The 18,155-nt window shown below is 41.6% G+C and overlaps 1 protein-coding gene across 3 annotated transcripts; it reads left to right on the forward strand.

Annotated features, from left to right (window-relative positions):
- Positions 1–536: 536 nt before the first annotated feature.
- Positions 537–16,315, forward strand: zbtb18 (zinc finger and BTB domain containing 18). Of its 3 annotated transcripts, none has more exons than XM_057848825.1 (2): positions 537–943; positions 13,731–16,315. In XM_057848825.1, exon 2 carries the CDS (start codon positions 13,748–13,750, stop codon positions 15,323–15,325), a length of 1,578 nt encoding a protein of 525 aa, XP_057704808.1. In that variant the 5' UTR covers positions 537–943; positions 13,731–13,747; the 3' UTR covers positions 15,326–16,315. The 3 variants fall into 3 exon arrangements, with proteins under 3 accessions (XP_057704808.1, XP_057704807.1, XP_057704806.1); XM_057848824.1 differs by lacking the exon at positions 537–943 and adding an exon at positions 9,395–9,634; XM_057848823.1 differs by lacking the exon at positions 537–943 and adding an exon at positions 12,021–12,180.
- Positions 16,316–18,155: the final 1,840 nt, after the last annotated feature.

Here is an 18,155-nt window from a genome sequence, read left to right on the forward strand (position 1 = left end):
CAGTTTACAAATCTGTGGGTACAGATTACTAAACTGTGGGTACAGTTTAGTAAACTGGGGGTACACATTAGTAAACTGTACCCAGAGATTACTAAACTGTGGGTACACGTTAGCTATGATTTTTTTTCCCACCCTGGCACCCCCGTAGTTACAGATTATGAAAATGTGGGTACAGATTATTAATCCGCCCCCCCCACACACACACACACTTTAGGGATCTCTGCCTACAGTTTCGTAATCTGTGTGGATACAGTTTACTGATCTGTATCTACAGGTTAGTAATCTGTGATTACACTTTATTATACTGTGGGTACTGTTTAGCAATGTGTACCCAGAAAACTGTTGCTAGAGATTATGATTTTTTTTTCCACTTGGCACCACGGGGATATACAGTACACGTGTAACCAATCATGTATCATGAATATGTGGTGTTTATTATTTTGCCCATGGTGCGGTGTAAAGGCAGTGCACCTGCTCGCTCGAACCGGACTACACTACCCATGATGCACTGTGCGGGCACCCCAACTCTCTCTCCCTCTCTCCAGTCTGCACTAGCTGTCCTCCTCTCACACAGTCGCCCAACCAGTCGGTTCAGCCGAGCCGCTTGGCTTTCCCTGCCCCTCTCGATATGTGCTCCTTGCTGCCTGGCCGTTGTCAACGTCCGCCGACCGACGAAGAACGAAGGCGAAGAAGACATATTACCACGCTCTACTCGGGCTTCTTGTCGACCCTCCACCATTGGCTCCCAGCCTTGCCAGTCAAGTCCCAGCCCGAGTTGTGAGCTGTTGTGTGGGGAGAAAACAGCAGGCAGGGAGGCAGCAACAGCTCGGAAACATCTGGCCGCCGCAGAGTCCTGTAATGGAAAGGAACACAAAGTCGGCATAAGGGGGAAGAGGGCAAAAGACGAGGAGGATTCCGCGGGGGACGTCGGAGCGTGCTGCCTGTAAGTGGTGCTTCTCATACGGCGAGTGTAGAGGGCTTGGGGGAGCGAGTAAAAAGTAGCTTCCTTATCCTTAGCATGACTGTGTTGTGTTAGCTCGCCTTTTTAGCAGCTGTTGTCATAGCAGCGAGGCCTAAAGGAAGGAAGGAAAGTCCTATGGAGGACATAGCTTCAGACACATGTTTTCTTTCGACGCTCGCCTGCACTTTTAGCCCCTCGTAGCTAGCTTTTCTGCTGACCCGACGTGCCTCCTTCGACCTGGCTGTCTTCTTTATATGTTCTCCACAGTCCTAAAAAACTATAAACGTAACCGAGAACTTGTTAAAAATGCATTGATCACCATTACACATGCGCTAGTTTTTACACTGCCAATTTATTCCTCTGACTTTAAAGCTGGCCACCTGCAGTGTTAATTAAAGTGAAACATTTGAATCTAAAAAGTTTATCAAGTGTATCAAACGGGGGTGATTTCATTTTCACACTTCATCAATCCATCCGTTTTCTTACATGATTGATTAGGGGTGTGACAAAATATCGAAATGGTGATATATTAGGAGTGGGAACCTCTTGGTACCTCACGGTACGATACGATTTGCGATACAAAGCTCACGATAACTATCTGACGATATGGCGATACAACGATTATTGATACATTTGTAGAATATCCTAGAATGATTTTCTGACCAACAACTAATAAACAGAAAAACAAGCTTCTGCTGTGAATTGGAATGAGTTTATCACTAGTAGACGTCCAATCCATTTGAAATGGGAGGGTGGCAGGCTCCCATCCCTCCCACTTCAAACGGATTTCAACGTCTATGGCCGTCAGTGGCAGCCAATGCCAGGCAATGAGGTCATTTTGGGCCATTTAAGGTCATTTACCTGTTCATCTTCAGTTACTTCCTGTTGATTTTGGGGTATTTTATGGGTCACTTCCTGTTGATTTTGAGTTACAGAACAGGAAGTGACCTGGGAATCACCCAAGTGAATAGGCAGAGACTCAAACTCAACAGGAAATGACCTATAAATGCCCTAAAATGAACCGCAAGTGACCTGTAAATGCCCTGAAAACCCCCAGTCTAAAAGGATTGGGCGTCGTGCACCGTCAATGCAGCCTTAGAGTTAAATTAGACACTATTATGGTGGAAGATTTTGGTAGCAACTTGTTGGTTCCTTTTTATTTTTTTATTTATTTAGACATTGACACCTTTTTAAAACGATATCTCAATTTTTGGCAATTTTTATCACCATTTTGATATTTTGTCACACCCCTATGATATATCGTGATACTTTGTATCCCAAAAGGTTATTGATATGCTCCTGCTAAGAATCGAGATATCGTTTTGAAAAGGTGTCAATGTCTAAAATAAATAAAAAGGAACTAACAAGTTGCTACCAAACTCTTTAACCATAATAGTGTCTCAGTTAACTCTCAGGCTGCATTGACGGTGCTCGACGCCCAATCCATTTGGATTGGGAACGTTCGTTCTTTTGAAATTAGAGCATTCACAGTCATTCTGTCCATTTTCAGGGCATTTACAGGTCACTTGTTTTTCATTTTAGCGCATTTGCAGTTCATTTTCTGTTGAGTTTGAATCACTGCCTATTCATTTGGGTGAATCCCAGGTCGCTTCCTGTTCTGTAACTCAAAATAAACAGGAAGTGACCCATGAAATACCCCAAAAACAACAGGAAGTAAATGAAAATTAACAGGTAAATGACCTTAAATGGCCCAAAATTACCTCATTGCCTGGCATTAGCTGCCACTACCGCCCATAGACGTTCAATCCGTTTGAAGTGGGAGGGATGGCAGGGAATGAACGAATGTTCATTCGCTGCCACCCTCACAGTTCAAATGGATTAGACGTCTACTAGTGATAAAATCAATCCAATACACAGCAGACGCTTGTTTTTTCTGTTTATTAGTTGTTTGTAGAATATCCTAGAATGATTTTCCGATCAATGTATCGATAATTGTTGTATCGCCATATCTTCAGATTGTTATCGTGAGCTTTGTATCACAAATCGTATCGTATCGTGAGGTACCAAGAGGTTCCCATTCCTATTATTGATCACCCCCAGCACCTCATTATCATTGTTATCTTCCAATGATGGCGAGAGATGTCAAATTCATTTAAACTGGGAAGACTGGCTATGAAAGCTCATGTTTCAGTGCCATTGACGGCGCTAGAAGTCCAATCCATTTTGACAGGGAGAGCTGCCAGCTTCTCTCAGTATAAAAAGATTGGACGTGTAGCACTGTCAATGGTTGATAATAATTCAATAAACTTTAAACATCTTTATCCATTGCTGGAAGCTAGAGATTCGGGGTGTGACAAAATATCGAAATGGTGATATATCGTGATAGTTTGTGTCCCAAAAGTTTATCGATATGCTTCCGTCAAGAATCAAGATAACGTTTTAAAAAGGTGTCAATGTCCAAAAATAAAAAAGAACCAACAAGTTGCTACCAAAATCTTCCATAATAGTGTCTCAGTTAACTCTTAGGCTGCATTGAAGGTGCACGACGCCCAATCCATTTAGACTGGGAACGTTCGTTCATTCGAAACCAGAGCATTCAGTCATTCTGTCCGATTTTCAGGGCATTTACAGGTCACTTGCGATTCATTTTAGGGCATTTACAGGTCATTTCTTATTGAGTTTGAGTTACTGCCTATTAATTTGGGTGATTCCCAGGTCACTTCCTGTTCTGTAACTCAAAATAAACAGGAAGTGACCCATGAAATACCCGAAAATCAACAGGAAGTAACTGAAAATTAACAGGTAAATGACCTTAAATGGCCCAAAATTACCTCATTGCCTGGCATTAGCTGCCACTACCGGCCATAGACGTTCAATCAGTTTGAAGCGGGAGGGATGGCAGCCACCCTCCCAGTTCAAATGGATTGGACGTCTACTAGTGATAAACTATCTAATTCAATGCAGAAGCTTGTTTTTCTGTTTATTAGTTGTTTGTAGAATATCCTAGAATTATTTCCTGACCAATGTATCGATAATTGTTGTATAGCCATATCGTCAGATCATCGTTATCGTGAGCTTTTTTTTATCGCATATCATATCGTGAGGTATCAAGAGGTTCCCACTCCTACTAGAGATGCTGCGCGCCAAGTGATTCACTGACAAGAGATGACAGATTTAAAGTCATACCAGAGCTTTTATAATTTATGGAGAAGTAATGGGTTTAGTGTGTTTGTTTTTTTCGCCATGCCAGGCCAATTTATAGGATTTGTGCCAAAAAAGGGCTAGAACTAATGTTTACAAAAGATAATTTTCTAGAAAACTCAAAGTTTTCTCCTGAGATGTCAACACCCTTAGGTCATAACACACATTCCCAGCTTCTATGCCACACCTTCATGTACAGTGCTCCTAGAAAGATCCACAAGACCAACATCACACCTATTTTGATGTCGTCCATGCCTTTAAACAGGGTTCCCTTAGCAACCGACCCTGAGTTTAGGAACTAGGAATACTGTATATATGTGATTCCAGGAACTTTTTTTGACAAAGTTTTTATGTGTGAACTTGAAAGTAAAATTGCTGACATATTTATTTTTAGATAACTTGTTTACCTACTGGTACCCAGGGTTTCCCCGAGGAAACTTTCAAAGCCTGGTAGTGGCGGCAAATCATGTTAAAATACATAAACAAAATGGTTTTGACTTATCAATACAACAATATATTTCTGGTCAATAGAGAGGCCTCTGATACAATCACGTGATCGGAAATCAGGCCTGATCACGTCAATATCAGATCAGGTTTTTAATATGTGTTAATTTATTTTTAATTTTGAAGGGCTAGACTGCAACATAATGACGAAGCTATACACAGATATTGTCAAAACAAACCAAAAGATGTATGTTTTGTCCTACGCAACATTGAAACACAGCCGGAAATGGTGGTGGTTGTTGTAGGACATCATGCAAGAGTGATAATGTATACAATATGGAAGTGTTTTACATTTGGATGTCATTTTTTTCTCTCTAATACTTTGCCCAGATATTAGATTTGTACTCTGTATCGATATATCCTCAAAATCAGGTGATTCGGACTCAAATTCAGGTGCAAAAATACCGGCTTGGGAAAATTTTAAAGGTAAAGTGCAAACATGGCTAAGGAGTATGCATGTACAGTAATTCAGGAGGAAAGAGAAACAGTAAATTTGAAGGCAAAAAAGCAGGTTCATGTGAAGGAAAAATGATTAACACCAGGTCTAATAGTTCATACTTAACCATGTTCCTAAAACGCTGTGATTTCATTTTGAAATTATCATTCCTAATTACTCTTAAAATTCCAGTTACCATACTACTTGAGTCAAAAATTATGGTATTCACTCTATAGTCACAGTAGTATGGATTTGTGTGTGTAGGTGTGTTTTCTGCGAATAGTTTTAATAAGGTTCTGCAGGAGAATCTGAGTAGGTGCAGACTGCAGAATCATTTCAAGAATAAATGGTGTTCACTGTGTTCCCTACTTTTCTCAATCGTATCTAATCGCGGGTCAAATTTTCCCTTTTTAAGGTGCTACTAAATGCTACATTGACTTATGAGGGCACCAACCTGCTAGCTTTCAGAGTGTTTTTGTGTAGCGAGGCTAAATTTGAGATATCGCTTCAGACACGAGCATTTGCACATAATCCAGTAGGAGTGGGAACCTCTTGGTTCCTCACGATACGATACGTGTTACAAAGCTCACGATAACGATGATCTGACGATATGGCGATACAATGATTATCGAGACATTGGTCAGGAAATCATTCTCAAATATTCTACAAAAAACTAATAAACAGAAAAACAAGCTTCAGCTGTGAATTGGAGTGAGTTTATCACAAGTAGACGTCCAATCCATTTAAAGTGGGAGGGTGGCAGCGAATGAACATTCGTTCATTCGCTGCCATCCCTCCCACTTCAAACGGATTGAACGTCTATGGCTGTCAGTGGCAGCCAATTCCAGGCCATGAGGTAATTTTGGGCTATTGAAGGTCATTTACCTGTTGATTTTCAATTACTTCCTGTTGATTTTAGGGTATTTTACAGGTCACTTCCTGTTAATTTTGAGTTACAGAACAGGAAGTGACCTGCTAATCACCCAAGTGAATAGGCAGTGACTCAAACTCAACAGGAAATGACCTGTAAATGCCCTGAAAATCAGACAGAATGACTGTGAATGCTGTGGTTTCGAATGAACGAACGTTCCCAGTCTAAATGGATTCGGCGTCGTGCACCCGGAATCGTTCGAATTTTTAAATTTCGATTCTATGTTTCGATGCCTTGACCGCGAGTGTTAAAAGTTTACAGTTCAAAGACTGATATTTACATGCAAGTTAAAATTAGCCCTGTGAGAAGTTCATATAATTAAAAAAATCGAGACGTTAAAACTTTAATATAAACCACACATTTTTTTACCCTGCCTCTTTTTTTGACCCTGCCTCTTAAAAGAATCGGAATCGAGAATCGTTTGGAACTGTAATCGAAACGTGGAATCGGAACCGGAATGGTTAATTTCAAACGATGCCCAGCCCTACTGCCAATGCAGCCTTAGAGTTAAGTGAGACACTATTATGGTGGAAGATTTTGGTAGCAACTTGTTGGTTCCTTTTTATTTTTTTTTGTTTAGACATCGACACTTTTTAAATATGATATCTCGATTCTTGGCAGGAACATATCGATAACCTTTTGTGATAAAAGTATCACGATATATCCCCATTTTGATATTTTGTCACACCCCTGTAATCATTACCTATTTGATAAGCACCAATTGAGTTTATTAACAGAACAAATTGAAATCCTGAGTCTAGGTATCACTGTAAGTATGATGTTTGTTAAGAAACTTTCTGTACTTAGTAATAAAAATGGTTCATTTTGCGTATTTGAAATGAAATAGTTAGTATTGAAGTGAATATTGACAGGGTTTTACGTCTGCTTCTGAAACTTTTGGATGGTAAACATTAGGTTAATGTCATTGCTATAAAGGGAGAAAAACAAAATGTAAGAGTTAGGTTTATATTCCTGACAATTCACATGCACTCTTTCATTAAGGCAGTGTTGATAATCCCAAAAAATTCTCCTCATTAGACTTCTTAAAGAGTGTTTGTTTTCTTTTGTTCCCTCGTATCGTAGATTGTCAGAGGGCGGGCGGGTGGGAGAGATGGACGAATGAATGAATGAGTGAACACAAGACCAGAGGCAGCTTCGCCGAAGCGTGAAAAAGTGGAAAACAATATCAGTTGCGTGCGTCTGTCAGTTGCAAATGTGCCTTTTGTGTAGGGTGAGGGGCAGCAAAAACAAATTGTTTTTGATTATTTGGTCACTTTTTGATACTCATTTAACTCATTGGCTACCGTTGACAAAGCAAGACGTCCGATCTATTTGTGCTGGGAGATCGCCCCATCCCAGCCAAAACAGATTGGACGTCTAGTGCCGTCAATGGCATTAAAAGATTAACTTTTGCCACCAGTCCCTCAAGTTTAAAAGAATTGAACTTCAATTGCCGTCCAAGTCAGGCAATGCATTAATTACTGTACTGGCCCGAATATAAGACGGTGTTTTTTGCATTGAATTCTGACTGAAAAAGTGGGGGTTGTCTTATATTCGCGGTCTAGACATTATACCCATTTACGACACTAGATGGCGCCAGATATCATTGAAGCGATGTTCTGTCATGACAGATCTCAGCTACTCTCAAGTTTAAGCAGTTTGCATTATTTTATTGCAATGTTTTTTCCTTATTCAGATTTCTTTCAAGACTACAGTTAGTTAGACTTCACTTTGATGGTTAATGCAGTTATTGCAATTTTGTTGTTTTATCACAATAGATTGTTCTATTTGCATTTCAAAAACCAGAAGCAATTCATTTACAAATGTGATTGCACTTTAGTTTACATATTTAAATGTTTAGATAATAAGATTTGAATGAGGCAAAATAACATGCTTTTTCTATCAAATATACTGTTATAATCATTTTTCAGATGTAATGTAATTATTTTCTGTATAAAAATTATTTGGTGTTCAAAAACTCTTGAAAAAGAGGGGGGTCGTCTTATAATCAGGGCCGTCTTATATTCCAGCCAATATGGTACTATAAGGTTTGAAATAGGGCTGCAGCTATCGATTATTTTAGTAGTCGATTAATTGATGAACTAGTTAGTCCGAATAATCGAGTAATCGGGTAAGGAACATAAAAAATTAAAATACCTGACCTGAGCCTCAAACGGTATTTAAAAAAAAAAAAAAAAAGTTGGCTAACTTAAATGACAAATGTCCGCTAGCTTAAATGCTGTAAAATGCCAACGCTTTTTTTTTTTTTTTTACAATATAATATTATAAGAAATAGTTCAAACACATATTCCCACAAAAACAGCCAAATATACCTTTAAACAAAATTACGAATGCATTAAAAAAAAACAATATTAGCTCAAACAAAAACTTAGCTTATGTTGGTCTTAACAGGGAGCAGCTGCATTAAGCCATGTGAAATGAGGCAGAGTAGTGGGCAGTGTATCCACCCAAATTAATAAAACTAAATGCAAACTCTTTCAAAACAAACCATTACAACACCTCTTTTAATTAAACGAATACTCGAAGCAGCAAAATTTAATTCGAATATTTTTCTTCTAATCGAATACTCGAGTTAATCGATTAATCGTTGCAGCAGTAGTTTGAAAAAAAAATAAAAATAAAAAAATTTTTGGGTCATGAACGCATCTGGTGATACCTTTGAGAGCATATTGGGGACATCTCATGGTTGATATGTAAACAAAATTGTCCCAACTCTCTGCCATTGCACTGAATTGCATTCTATTTTTATTTGTTTGTGAAAACTATTTCAAGACTGTTCCTTTTTGTAAGACTCTTTGATTAAGTTAGTTGGCTTTTAATTAACCATAATTGTCATAACCTCAAAATTCCTGTCAGCTTAACATTTTGATTTATCGAATTTTCCCAAAACATGGGGCGCCGCCGATGCGATTCTCTGCCACTAGGGTTTGCAAGTTTTCTGGGCTTCAATTGTTAATATTGTGGCCGACATGACCAAAAATGATATTTCCACATACTGTACGTGAATACCAGGTCTTTATGGGTTTAGTTTTTTTGTTTTGTTTTCTCACTATAAAATGAACTGCTGCTGCTGTTACTCGCTGGCTGTTTCTCCCACCCAGCCAGTGAAAGAAAGAGAGGGGAGACAAGGGGGATATGGGGGGGCGACAAAGTTGTTGGTTGAAATGAAAGAGGAGTCTGGTGGCAGGAGTGTAGAGGAGGCAGCATATGGCTGTAGAAAGAGCACAGCTGGAGGTAGCATCTCCATCTGAGGATGATGTCAGAGCAGCTGACAGGCTGCCATCCACCCACCACCCCTCCCCCGCTGCCTCCCCCCTCCCTGGCCCTTTATTGTGAGGCAGCCTGGGAGAGTTAGTACTCTGTGTGTGTGCGTGGCGGTTAGTAGCGGGCAAGAGGAGGAGGCGGGAGGTGGTATCTGGTCCCCCCTCCAACATCTCCGCCACTTTGCATCTGTCCCTCGCAGTTTGAACAGCCAGCTTTTTTATTTTTTCCTCCTCGCGCGTCTTGGCTGGCGAGCCGCTCACAAGCGAGGCGAGGCGAGGCGAGAGGACGAGCAGGAGCCAGAGCGCGAGCTCCTCAGCCACAGTGGACTTAATCGAGTTGATGCGGACCGCTGCAGGTATCGTCTCCTATGACACGCGGGCATGTGTGACAGAGAGAGAGCTGGCCAGCGGGAATTTTCAAGTCTTTAAGTTCCCTAGTTACTTTAAAGTTGAGATGGATAGTGGTTTGAATGTAGTCGAGAAGTAGGAACGTTTTGAATTCAGTTTAGATGAACACATTTGAAGTAGTGTTCGTGTTGGTGAAGTGTACACGAGAAGAGCCGATTGCATTTTCTGATGCTAAACTGTCAGAGCGACTTTATAATTTGTAAATTTTGTTAGTGTAATTGTTGGTCTAGTGTTAATGAGAAATTAAGACAGCTTTGTAAATGACTGCTGTTACTTTCACACTCTTAGCCGCTGCCAGTGAGGAGTAGAAGATGGATTATTTCATCTCAATAGTTACATTTGGATTTTAAATGCTCGCGTTGTTGCTGTTGCAGCTCCAGTGTCGATCAGAGACTGGATTATTTCATTTCACCTAAAGAGTTAGAACTGAATGAGCGCGTCAGAAATGTTCGGCTGCTGCTCGACTAGAAATTCATTGTCGTTATCTGACAGTTCTGACAAGTTTTAAATCTTACAGAGCTCGTTTTTATTTGTTAAGTTTGGGTTCTTTAGTAAATTGCTTTACCACTGTTCAAATCATTTGATTCATTAATTTGAATTGTAATGAACAAAATGGAATAAATCATTTTCTTTTTATCCTGAGCACAGATTAGAAAGAAGCATGTGTAATACAATTCCTTCTCCTTTAACTCTTTCGGTGCCATTTCACTTGGCGCTTCAATTTAGTTTGTCAATATTAGACGTCCAATCCATTTGAATTGGAAGGGCTGGCAGCGAATAAACATTTGTTCAAATGGATCAGACTTCTATAGTCGTCCCTGGCAGCCAATGAGTTCAACTGATACTGCATTGTATTATTTTAGGGTTAAAACATTTGAATGAGCCGTGAGCGAGGTTATTTCAACCCAAGCATGTGACTTTAAAATGACTGGAAAGCGCCCTTGTGTGTGCGCGTCGCAGAGGAGACTAATTTAGAAGTTGCAGATTTGCGCTGCCTGAATTGGCTAGACAGCTGTAATCGCACTCGCTCCTAGTCTTAATCTCTTTATCTGGCTAGCAGCTGCCATATGGCCCCCGTCAGCTGGATCAGATGTGGCTAAGCCCTCCCCGCCTTCCTCGTCCCTCCCTCCCCGGCCGCCCGTCTCGGACCCCCCTCCCCGGTTCGGGCCCGGCCCGGTCCGTGCCTCGCTCTCTCCGGCGTCTTTATTTTTAGGCATCTTAAGGATTAGGATTGATGCTGTGACGAGGAGGGCACTTACAGTGATTGTATTGTAAATCTTCTTCTTGCGGGCAGAGGAGGAGGAGGCTGTGCAAAGGTTTTTCTCGTAAGACCGCGTCAGGGTTGCCAGATAGGAAAGACGGTCTCCAACCTAATCACACCGTAAAACCCGCCCAGTTCAATCAAAAAAAGCTCAAATTTACAACTTCCCGTTCAAAATATAAGGTTTTCCTCATAAAACTCCATGTATATTTTTGTATTATAACAAGAACAAAATAAGTCAATAGTGCGGGGGGACATCAATGGGGTGGAATCGTTGCGGTTTTGCCGATAAGCATCATGGGAGATGTAGTTTTTTTTTAAAAGGATAATCTAACTAAACTAACTCCCTAAAACTTTTGTTTCCAGAAACGCAATTATTAATAATGTATGTTTATTCATGATCGAACATACACGTTTGTCAATAAAAACCACTGTCGAAGTACAACTTTGCGAGAATGATTCTAAAACGCATTCTGGTAAAAGTTTTTCTATTGCGATTGGAGTCAAAAGTAGAAGCAAATCCACCTGACACAAGGAAACTATTCGAAATGCAGCAGAATATGGAACGAAACCCAAAAATTTTAGCGCATGGTATTTTAATGTTATCATTTTTCGATTTAATTTTGTTGAATTTGACTTTGTACCTGCAAATCAGAAATTATATGTAGTTCACAGCTCGCGCGTTGTGAGGCGCCAAAATCCCAATTCAGTAGTCTCAGTACGTTATAATTTAAGCAAAGAAGATGCTGCTGCAAGCAAACCCCGTAGCCGAACTTCAAGGTGTAAACATACAAGTTTAACTGTTAAAACGAATCAAAACAATTCCTTCGAAACTACTGAAATTTCGTCAAAAAGTAGCCCAAATTTGATCAATCCGCGTTTCTTTCCTACCCCGGAGTCTTTGAGAGTGGCCCAAATTGGGCAGGAACCCGCCTAATCTGGCAACACTGAGAGGAGGATGCGCGGAGGTTTTTCTCGTAAGACCGCGTCTAAGAGCGTGTGTAGAGGAGGGGCTAGTTCACCCTTGTCCCTGTAAGCCCCCCCCCCCCCCCCCCCATTACACACACCCTCCCCTGCCCCTCATTAAAAGTGGCACACACACCACACACACTCATCCATTCTCGCGGAGGCTTCATTCAAATGAGGCCATTTAACTGTTTGGGCTAACGAGCAGAGGCAGAAAAGCGAGCGGCATGTATTTTCTCAGGCGGGACAAAGCGACGTGGTTAACAGGTGGGTCTTTGTATAAGTAGAGGGGGGGGTGGCACGTTTTTTTCTCCAGCCGCGTGCGGAGGTGGCGGTTAGGTAGGTGTGTTTGTTGGAAAGCCGGTTACCTAAAAGGGCCGTGACGGGCCAGGCCAAAGTGGCTTCATAAAAATAACCAGCGTAGGAGCAGCGACGGTCCAGAGTGCAGGCAGAGGAGGCAGCAAAGAAAGATGCAGCACTACTGCGCTCGCTCACTTTACAACACTGCATGCGCCGCTTTTGGAGATCAGCTCGGAGAGTTTCAAGGAATGCATCTGTTCACTTTGCTGTATGAAAAATGGCACAAAATTGGAATGGTGAAACTACCTTTTTGTAGGTTAAAGATCATTTTGATTGCTTTCATGTAATATTCAAATTTTGCTCACTGATTGTTGACTTGATATAATTATGCATATCAGAGAGTATGCGTGTGGAACTGGATGACAGAAGCACAGGTCCGTTTTGCCAATGAAAGCAATTTTGTGTGATGTTGTTATATATTGTTCATGGTGTTCTGTGGTGTGTTCTAGGTACGCTTAACAAAAAGATTCGGGGAAAAAGATAATTTTTTTCTGCAATATTTTAATTTATGGAGACGTACTCGCATGGGACTAACAATTTGAGTTTTTGAACTGAAACAGAAATATTACATGACACCATATTTTAATTTCGTGAGAAGTCAATCTCCAGTGTTGCTAATAGAGTGCCGAATAATTTTTTCCCACTTTTTGAATTTAAATTTCTCATATTGTCATTTAACGACAAGAATTAAGGCACGTTGGATTTTTGGTGAATTTGAAATAAAATACAGCAAAATTGAACTCACTTTCCTTAATAACCAACTAAAATCTTTTTAGTTCTTGGCAACTTCTTGCAGTACATGCATGCTTTGTGACTGCTTCCTATGTTTAATGCCCTTTTTAACCCCTTTTAGGTAAAATTACTATTTTTGGTTATTTAAAAAACACTTAACACCATAAAGACCGTGCGTCCACATGCGTGGACATCTCATTTTAGGTGATGTAAGAACCACAATATTAAAATTTGGTGTACATTTATTATTTTATAATTATTATTTTTAATCATTATTTTTACATAACATTTTAACGAATAAATAAAACTATGAATTAATAAAATTGTACTCGAAACAAAGTTATTGAAATTAAATGGATTAAAAACATATACACTTTTGTTATGGCCCCTAATAACAGATTTCTAAATTTTTTTATTTAATTTCATAGTATTTAACTCACTGCCTGCAATTGACGATACAATATGACGATATACACCCAATTTATTTGAACTTGAACTTGCTGTGAACGCACATTTTGAGTGCTTTTAATGGTGCTAGACGTCCAGTCCATTTTGACTGGGAGGGGCGAATGTATGGACGTTCAGTCACCCCTCCTATTCAAAATGATTTTGAAGTCTAGCAGCGTCAATGACAAGCAATGAGTGATCTACAAAGGGTCAGTTATGATGTCATTGCCATCTAAGTCCAGTCACAAAACTCTGTTTTCTCCCTGTTTTTCATCAAGGTTATGAGGACAGCAGGATGGAGTTCCCCGACCACAGCCGACATTTGCTCCAGTGTCTGAGCGAGCAGCGGCACCAGGGCTTCCTGTGCGACTCCACAGTGCTGGTAGGAGAGGCGCAGTTCCGTGCGCACCGCGCCGTCCTGGCATCGTGCAGCATGTACTTCCACCTCTTCTACAAGGACCAGCTGGACAAGCGCGACGTGGTGCACCTGAACAGCGACATCGTAACGGCGCCGGCTTTCTCGCTGCTGCTGGAGTTCATGTACGAGGGCAAGCTGCGTTTCCAGGACCTGCCAGTGGAGGACGTGCTGGCCGCAGCCTCCTACCTGCACATGTACGACATCGTCAAGGTGTGCAAGAAGCGGCTCAAGCGCAAAGCCACGGCCACCGAGGCGGACAGCACGCGGAGGGAGGACGACGGCGCCACCTCCGGCTGCTCCGACAAGGCCGACAGCCTCTCGGACGGCTCGGCCGGCCGCCCCGCCGCTGCCGACACTAGTGACGAGGAGGACGAGACGGAGGTAGGGGCGCCGTGGCTGAGAACTTCATCCGCCGAGCGGCCGGGGACGCCCGCGGCGCCCACGCTCGCCAGCCCGTGCCGCGGGGAAGCAGAAGTCAAAGCCGCGTCCCCCGCCGGGAGCCCGTCCAGCTCCACCGGGTCCCTCTCCCTCAAGTCGCAGCGAGGGCAACACGGTCGGGTGGCAGGCGACGTTGTGGACTGCGTGCTGGACTTGTCCGTCAAACCCTCGCCCGGCGTCAACCACCACTCAAACTACTTCGGCAGCGACTCCCCACCAGACGGTCTCCGGAGCCCCCTGCCCGTGAGGGTGAAAGTGGAGAGGGGCGCGGCATCGGACGAGGACGACGATGCGGGCGGCGCGGACTATGAGATGGAGCACAGCGGCAAGGTGACGGGGCAGCGAGGTGTGGGCGGCCCCCTGTCGGCGCAGCGGCGCCTGGGCCTGGAGGCGCACCTGTCGGCCCTGCGCGAGGCCTCGCTGGCTTCCGAGCTGGAGCGCGAGGACAAGCGGCCCGGCGAGGACGTTCCGGCCGAGGCGGCGGCGGGCGGCGCGGACGGCGCCCTTCTTCCCTACGTGTCTAACATGCTGGCAACGCCGCACACTCAGATCTTCATGTGCCCGCTGTGCAACAAAGTGTTCCCGTCCCCGCACATCCTCCAGCTGCACCTGAGCTCGCACTTCCGCGAGCAGGAGGGCGTGCGTGCCAAGCCGGCCGGCGGCGACGTCAACGTGCCCACGTGCACCATCTGCAGCAAGACCTTCTCCTGCATGTACACGCTCAAGCGCCACGAACGCACGCATTCGGGCGAGAAGCCCTACACGTGTGCCACCTGCGGCAAGAGCTTCCAGTACTCGCACAACCTGAGCCGCCACGCCGTGGTGCACACGCGCGAGAAGCCGCACGCCTGCAAGTGGTGCGAGCGACGCTTCACGCAGTCGGGAGACCTCTACCGCCATATCCGCAAGTTCCACTGCGAGCTGGTCAACTCGCTGTCGGTCAAAAGCGAGCCGCTGGCGCTGCCTAATGTCAGGGACTGGGCCATAGAGGACAGCTCGCAGGAACTCTGGAAGTAGATTCCCGTGTCGGCTCCTTAAAGCGCTGCTTCCCAACTGCCTTTGAGCTTTTCATTCTGGAGAAATTGCTCATAATGGCATAAAAGTAAACTCCCGTTAGGGACCCATACCTGCCTGGCGTAGATTTGAACAACCTTTCTAAAAATCCTCAAACTGTATGCCATGGCTGGGCGATTTTAAGATTGAAGATCGAAAAAACAAAAGAAATGGCTCAATCTAGGTGATCATATTTAAAGTTGCTGGTTTTCAAACAGTTTATTACACTCCACGTGAGTTCAACTGTAAAAGTAAACATATTGTGCACTAAATACTTTGTTCTTCGAATGCCTGCTAGCTTCTGTTAATATACAATTGAAGATGCGATTGTATAAAAAGTACTCGTTGCAAAACCCAAGTTTAAAAAAAAAATCGTCAGAGCAATTGAGATCTGATGTGAACAAAAAAAATTGTGATCTTGTTTGACCAGATCGCCCAGACCTACTGTACATCCAGAAAAGTGAACCCCTTGCTGAAAGTCTGCAATAAACACACAATTTATACAAATAAGCCTTAAAATGCGCCTCCTACATGCTCCCAAAACATTGAAAACACCTTTTAAACATACTGTAAAACTGTACTCCAAGGGTTGCCCGGCATCCACTTTACATGAGAAAATTCTCAAATTATCCTAAAACGTACAAGCACTTAGGGCTGGGCCAAAAAGTTTTTAACCCCCAATTCTTTAAGAATGAAGAGAGAGCGCAAAAGTTTTAGAAAAATGTTAAATGTTGAACAACAGTAATGTACCTAAAGTGCAAAAAGTTCTGTCTTAAATTGTCTTTTTCTCTCCCCCTATCTGTGCTGTCAGCCCCCAAATACAAAGTAATAACTTCAAATAGAAACCAATTCTTCCTCAAGGAATAATTTTAATGAATAACTGTTTGCTAAATTTCAATTTTGGCAAAAAAAAACAAAAACAAAAAAGCATCAATTTTTTTTTGGGGGGGGGGGGGGGGGTAAAATTAGCTGTGAAAAATACAGATTCATTCGTTTTATTGCCCAGGCCTACGACCACTGAATGTCTTTATTAACATCATTCGCTGCCAGCCTTTTCTAGTTCACATGGTTTGAACGTCTATCGACGTTAATTGGAACCAATGATTTATACTAAATAAATTAGCTTTGGCACACAAAAAGTTACCTCTCATTCTGTTATGTCAATGGTAAACAAGTGGATGCATTGGACTTTCTTTCTTCTATCATAAAATTTTTAAGTGATTTTTGGAAGCTATAAATCCCCCCAATTGTTGGGAACGGACGTTTTAAGGGCGCACGGGTATCAAAGTGAGTCTTGCACTTTAATAGCACATGAACATGTTACTACTGACTTTTATGGTTGTAAAAGGTTGCGCCTTTTTCAACTTTTTTTTTTTTTTTTTGGTCTCATCTCATGACTCGACATACACTAAACGGGTTTCAACATACACGTACGTGCGTGTGTGGTGTGTTTAGGGAGCGACTGACAAAATGAAATGATGGCACTCATGCAATGCACAGCCTCCTTTTATTATTATTATTTTTTCCAATCAATTTGAAGTTTTTTAATAATGACGAATTATTCACAAATAGTTTTTGTTTAATCTAGCTGGCAGTTATTTTTGTTTAAAAGAAAAAAGTATTTAAGGTTGTATATTGTTTAAATTCATTTATTATTATTATTATTATTGAGTAATTTTATTTGATTTTTTTTAACCAGCTGTTGTTGCATGATGTCCACAATGTATATTTGAAGATTTTTTTTTTTTTTTTTAAAAAGACAATAATGTGAATTTGCCGTGTTACTGTACGCATTATTTTTGATCAAATTTGACATTTTTTTGTGAATATACTACTACGACTACTATGGTTATTACTCAAGGGTGAAACCAAGCTGACTATGATGGGTGGGAAGGGAGCAACGCATGGAGTTCTGTCTTAAAAAGTTGCAAAATGGCAGGCAGGTTGTGACTGCTGTGTGTGAAAGATGTGAAAATGTTGCTCGGAAAATGACTCCTCACTTTTTTTATTTTGAGATTTTTTAAAATGTCACGGAAATTGATTGTGTTTTCATCAGAGCTGTTTTTTTAAAAAATAATTTTTGATTTTTTTTTTTTTTTTTTTGTAAAAAATGTTTTTTGTATTTGGGGATGGTTTGGAATTTTAAATCGTCAAGCGTTTATACAATCCCTAGGAAGAAAAAAAAAAGTTGCTGAACGCACCATAGCCCTCAAGTGTGTGTGCATGCGTGTGTGCCCCCAATCCACCCATCCATCCCACCTGCTGCGGTTTGCGTCATCACTGCTAGTTTTTTGTTTGTTGGTTTTTCTGGTTGTACTTGACCGCCTTAAACTGCTGTAGTCCAGGCTGATTGTTATTACAATTTTCTTAATTATTATGATTTTAATTTAATTGTATTTGTAATAATTTATTGACGAGTGTAAGGCTGTGAACTAACCACACTCCAAGCTTTTTTGCTGTGTTTACTTGAAAACAAGAAAGGGTGAAGGTGGGGTTATTTTTATGTTTTAGTTTATGTGTTGGGGGGGGGACTTCAAATGACTGAAAAAAGGACAATCACTATTGGGAGGGGGTTAAAGACTTTTTTTTTTTTCTTAATCAAATCTATTTGCTCCCAGGTTGAGATTAAATGTTTATTTTAGATTTTTTTTTTCTTTTTAATTTGATTTTAAATTGAGATTTAGTCATTTTTAGCTTTGACAATCATAGTTTTTTTTCAAGGGGAGGAAATTCCAATTGTGTTTAGTTTTGTCATTTCCAGTGTGCTGTTGACATTTTTCCAATTGTGTGCAAA

Source organism: Corythoichthys intestinalis, chromosome 10 (genome assembly GCF_030265065.1).
Source record: "Corythoichthys intestinalis isolate RoL2023-P3 chromosome 10, ASM3026506v1, whole genome shotgun sequence".
NCBI lineage: Eukaryota > Metazoa > Chordata > Actinopteri > Syngnathiformes > Syngnathidae > Corythoichthys > Corythoichthys intestinalis.

Bases quoted from the DNA above. Each gene is read 5' to 3' on its own strand.
- zbtb18 (XM_057848823.1), top strand. From the start codon at position 12,141: ATGTATTTTCTCAGGCGGGACAAAGCGACGTGGTTAACAG. The intron at 12,181-13,730 runs GTGGGTCTTTGT...TTTTTCATCAAG, and splicing joins CAAAGCGACGTGGTTAACAG to GTTATGAGGACAGCAGGATG.